Raw genomic sequence first — 6,000 nt, forward strand, 5'->3', positions numbered from 1 at the left:
GGTGACAGAGATGGAGGGGGAAACAGGGATGGTGGAGATAGAGGGGGTGATGGAGAAGGAGAGGGGAGACAGAAATGGAGGGGGTGACAGAGACAGAGGGGGGAGATGGGCATGATGGAGACAGAAGGGGAAACGGGTGACGGAGATGGAGACGGAGAGGGGAGACAGAGATGAAGGGGGTGACAGAGATGTAGGGGGGAGATAGGAATGACAGAGATGGAGGGGGAGATGGAGACGGAGGGGGAAACGGGTGATGGAGACGGAGAGGGGAGACAGAGATGGAGGGGGTGATGGAGATGTGGGGGGAGATGGGAATGATGGAGATGGAGGGGGTGATGGAGACAATAGATGTGACGAAGACAGAGATGGTGACTGTGATGGAAAGGTGGATGGGGTTTGGAAGAGGCTGGTATGAATCAGAAATACCATCACAGAATGGCTGGTTCATTGCTATTGAAATGCAGGACTGTGATAGTGTAGGAAGAATCACCATGAGTATGAAGATCATTCAGCTGGTGAATGTCATTGTCTACTAGAGGTCAGCAGCTGTCAATGATTGAATCTGTGATCCCACGTCAGATCCTGCAGTCAATTCCTCCAGCTCGTTCTTTGCTCTGGATTCCAGCCTCTCCCCTCTCACATCTCCAGGGTGCATGAGTGTTATGTGTGGGCAACTCCCACACCTCATCTCAGGGTGTGAACCAGTGTTTCTATTCCAGTAAGGCTTGTCTCAGCAGAGGTTCCTGTGGGGTTGGTAGTAACAATGTTCTCTGTACCTGTGTAATCAGATCCGTGAACAGTGGGAATTTATCCGTGCAGCTCTGGGGGCACTGAAGCAGCTGGCAACTCACTCCCAGGAGTTCTTCGTGGAGTTAATGGTCCAGTTCTTGCAGAGTGATGTCATTCTCAGGTTAGTGATTCTCACTCACTCTTCCGTCTGGCCGCAGTTGTGTGCAGAAACTCTCGGTCAGAGTTAAAGCTGTGTCAAACTTTTCTGTATGGCCGCAGTTTGGAATATTGTGTGTCGTTCTGGTTGCCCCTTAACAGAGTAGATGTGGGGGGGTTTGGGGAGGGTTCAGGAGAAATTCACCAGGATGCTGCCTGGATTAAAGAGTTTGTGCTATCAGGAGAGGTTGGACAAATTTGTGTTTTCTCTGGAGACCTGATAGAGATAAAATTATATGAGCCAGAGGCAAACTAGTCAGAACTTTCTTCCCAGAGCAGAAACAGCACAGACTAGTGGACATGCATTTAAAACGAGAGGGGCAAAGTGTAAAGGAGATGTGCAGGGCAATTTTTATTTTATACAAACTGTGCTGGGTGCCTGGAACTGGGGTGATGGTAGAGTTAGATATGATACTAGTGTTCAAGATTCAAGATTCTCCAGTTCATGAGTGTACTGGAGAACAAAATAATATTGACTCCGAATGTAATGTAGCATAAAAACACAATAAGTATTAATCTGAAAGAATTCTATAAAACAGTGTACAAGTAACTGTCTGAGTGTGGCCGTATATATATATATGGTTAGCTCATAAACATCGACTGACTGGATGTACATAAAGCGTCACTAGGTGCAGGAGTATCTGTACATAAGGTATCTGACAGAAAGTGACAAAGTGGTACTTGGCAAGAGAAACTCTTCGAGGCAGCAGCAGGGCAAATGAAAACACAGCACTTTAGCCAACATTTTCCACTTTATATAATTATAAAAACTTTTACTATCTTTTTATATTTTGTGCTAGTTTATTTTCATAATCTATCTTCACTTCCTTTATTGCTCACTGTGGTTCTTTGTTACATTTTAAAGTTTTCCCAACCTTCAAGTTTCCACCTACTCTTGCAACTTTGTATGCATGAAATTTTAGTTTGATGCCTTCTTTTATTTCCTTAGTTATCCAAGACTGGCTCCCCCCACCCTTACTGTCCTTGCTTTTAACTGGAAGCTACTTTTGTTGAGCACTGTGAAAAATCTCTTTGAAAGTCTACCACTGTTCCTCAACCGTCCCACCATACAGCCTGTGTTCCCAGTCTACCCTATCCACCTCCTCCCTCATCCTGTTATAGTTTCCCTTGTTTAGGTATAATACACTGGTTTTCGATCGAACTATTGCACCCTCCATTTGTATGAGAAATTCAATCATACTGTCATCACTCTTTCAGTGAGGATCCCAAACTACAAGATTGTTAATTTTACCTGTCACATCGCACAGGACCAGATCTAAGATAGCACATTTCTTTGTAGCTTCAGTAACATGCATTCTCTGAAGTCCTCCTCAAAACTGCCTTGACCAACTTGATTCACTCAATCTACAAGCAGGTTAAAGTCCCATGATAACTCCTGTTCCATTCTTTCATGCCTTAGATATTTCTCTGTTTATTGCCTGTGTCACTGTAATGTTAATGTGGCCGATAGACAACTCCCACCAGTGATTTTTTTTCCTTTTACTATTCCTAATCTCTTCCCAGATGGATTCAACATTCTACTCCTTAGATCTTATATCATCTCTCACTATCACCCTGATCTTATCTTTAATTAAGAGCACTACCCCACCTCCCCTACCTTCCTGCGTATCCTTTTGTATTACCCTATATCCTTGGATATGTAACTTTCAATCCTCTCCACCCTGCAACCACGTTTCTGTAATGGCCACTAAATCATACCCCTTTGTACTGATTTGTGCCAAGTTCACTGACCTTATTAGGAATACTACGGGCATTCAGATAAAGTGCCCTTACACTCATTGTGCTTTTAAAATCTTGTAATCTTGATCTTGTTATCTTTCGCACTTGACTTTTCTTCACTCCACTCTTACTTTTCTCTTTTTTATCTTTTTCTTTTGCTTTATCTTTATCCACACATTTCTTTTTACTTTATCCATACTTCTCCAATCTATTGAACCCACCCTCCTACTATATAGTTTCAAGCCCTCTCCACAGCCCTAGTTATGCAATTCGCTGGGATCCAGGTCCCATCACGGTTCAGGTGGAGCCCATCCCATTGGTACAGCTGCCTCCTTCCCCAATACTGGTGCCAATTTCCCAAGAATTCAAACCCACTTCTCCCACACCAATCCTTAAGCCATACATGTAACTCTCTAATCTTCTTGACCCTATGCCAATTTGCACGTGGCTCAGGTAGTAATCCAGAGATTGCTACATTCTTAGTTCTGCTTTACAATTTAGTCCCTAGCTGCTCAAATTCCCTCAGCAGAACCTCTTCCCTCATTCTACCTAAGTCGTTGGTACCCACATGGACCATGACAACTGCATCTTTCCCCTCTCTCTGCAAATTCCTCTGAGATGTCCTGAACCCGGGCACCAGGAAGGCAACACAGCCTTTGGGACTCTCTGTTCTCGTGACAGAGAACTCTGTCTTTTCCCCTGACTATACTATCCCCAATTGCCAGGACATTTCTCTTCTTTCCTCCCACTTCGGTAGCGCATCCTTCCAACAGCCTCATTCACACAGGGGAGCAAGAAATCTCAGACCTGCTGGACAAACTCAAGGGCTGAGGCTCCTCCAGCACTGTCTCTTGGATCCCACTACTCGCCTCACTTGCAGTCACACCCAATTGTCCTTGACCACAGACCGCATTTGAGGCAGCTAATCTAATGGGTGTAACTACCTCCTGAAACAGAGAATCCGGGTAACTCTCCCCCTCCCTGATGTGCCGCGGTGTTTGAAGCTCAGATTCCAGGTCATCAACACTGATCCTGAGTTCCTCAAGCAGCCAGCACTTGCTGCAGATGTGGTCACCAGGAACCACAATGGGGTCCACCAGCTCCCACACCATGCAGCTACAGCACATCATCTCATCCTGCATCATCCCTACTTTAGTTAATTAGCTATAATTTAGTGACTTTTTGTTCAACCACTACAAAAGCCTTACCTGGTACTTACCAGTGCCTCCCTGCTGAAGCCTCTTGACCCAAAGCCTCAAGTTCCCACTCCTACACTGGTCCACTCACACAATGGCCGCTCCGCTTTGACCCTGCTTTACTTTTATTTGCTCCTGCTAATGACTTGCAAATCGATTGGTCTGCTGCTAATGCACCAAGCCCCATGAAACGCTCCTTTTTAAAACTCTTCTCCCTAACCTGTGCGAAGCTCTCCCTCTGTGAATTGATTGGTCTGCTGTTAATCTTTAAATCTTCACGTGTTTATGCCTGGGTGCACACAATGAAAGCTTTCACCGTATCTCAGTACACATCACAATAATAAACCTGCTACCAAGTGCTCATGGACACCCCCCCCCCCCCACTCCCGGATTTGGGAATACATCACCATTCTTTCACCATCACTGGGTCTGAACCCTGTAACTCCCCTCCCCACTAACACAGTGGGAGAACCTTCATCAGAAGGACTGTCGTGGGTCAAGGCTGTTCACCCTCCCTTAAGACATTGAACAGTCCAGGTGAAGGACCTTTGGTCCACAACGTTGTGCTGAATTAATTAAATTAGTAGTTAAAACCTAACTAAACGACACAATGTCCATATGCCACAATGCTCTGCATGCCCCAGGACCCACACCACCAGGTTCAGGAACAGGTATTACCCTTCACTCATCAGGCTCTTGAACCAGAGGGGATAACTTCACTCACCCCAACACTGAACTGTTCCCACAACCCATGGGCTCACTTTCAAGGGCTCTCCATCTCATGTTCTCAATATTTATTACTTATTCATTTGTTTTTTGTTTTTATCATTTCTTTGTATTTACTGTGAATGCCCACAGGAAAATAAATCACAGGGTGACATACAGTATGTGTAATTTGATAAGAAATTGACTTTGAACTTTGTGCCTTAAACACCACAGCTGTATCTGTCTCCCTCACCATCTCGGACAGCACATTCCAGGCACCCACCACTCTCTGTATAAAAAAACTTGCCCCTCACATCTCCTTTGAAATGATTATAAGACACTTCAGCCCTGGGTAAAAGGTACTAGTCATATCTATGCCTCCAATAATCTTATAAACCTCTATCAGATCTCCCTCAGCCTCCATCACTCCAGAGAAAATAACCCAGGCTTGTCCAACCTCTCATTTTAGCAGATCCAGCTGGTGTCCGGGTGAACCTCCTCTACACCCTGTCCAAAGCCCTCGACATTCTTCCTATAATGAGGTGACCATAACCGTATGCAGTACTCCAGATGAGGCCTAACCAGAGTTTTATAAAACGGCAGCATAGCTTCCTGACTTTGGGTCTCAGTGCTTCCACTAATAATGACACGCATGCTCTGTGCCTTCGTTATCATCTTATCAAACTATGCAGCCAATTTCAGGGAGCTGTGCACTTGCACCCCAAGGTCCATCTGCTCATTAACACTGTTGAAGGTCTTGCCACAAACTATGTACTTTCCTTTACATGTGATCTCCCAAAGTCAACAACTCACACTTGCCTGGATTAAACTCTTTCTGCCATTTCTCTGCCCATATCTGTAACTGATCTGTATCATTCTACAATCGTCTACACTGTCCTCACCACCAATCTTTGTATCGTCTGCAAGATTACCAACCCACCCATCCATATTTTCATCCAAGTCACTTACATACAATGCCTTGAAAATGTATTCAGCTCCCACAATTATTTCTCAGTTAAACTGATCAAAATCTCTGTTTGTAATACTTGTTTATGTGAACAAAGTGTTGGGGGCTGAATACGTCTGCGAGACACTGTGTATCACAAACAGCAGAATCCCTGCAGAACATCATTAGTCACAGACCTCAACCAGCATAAATCCTTTGATCAACACCCTCTTCTATTCTGCGGGCGAGCCAATTCTGCATCCAAACGGCCAATTCCCCGTGGATCCCATGCATCGTCATCTTCTGGATGAAGCTCTCACGAGGGAACTTATCAAACACCTTAGAATCATAGAAAAGTACAGCACAGAAACAGGCACTTCAGCCCATCTGTTCTGTGCCAAGCCATTTAAACTGCCTACTCCCTTCGACCTGTACCGGGCCCATAGCCCTCCATACCCCTACCATCCA

The 6,000-nt window shown here is 45.0% G+C and overlaps 1 protein-coding gene across 1 annotated transcript in view; it reads left to right on the forward strand.

Annotated features, from left to right (window-relative positions):
* LOC134343789 (uncharacterized) overlaps positions 1-6,000 on the forward strand; it is an 88,634-nt gene that overhangs the window by 43,997 nt on the left and 38,637 nt on the right. The window contains exon 9 of the mRNA XM_063042522.1: positions 789-910. Coding sequence (XP_062898592.1) covers positions 789-910 — 122 coding nt within the window. The remainder of the gene's footprint in view (positions 1-788; positions 911-6,000) is intronic.

The sequence above is a fragment of the Mobula hypostoma genome, chromosome 3, assembly GCF_963921235.1.
Source record: "Mobula hypostoma chromosome 3, sMobHyp1.1, whole genome shotgun sequence".
Taxonomy (NCBI): Eukaryota; Metazoa; Chordata; class Chondrichthyes; order Myliobatiformes; family Myliobatidae; genus Mobula; species Mobula hypostoma.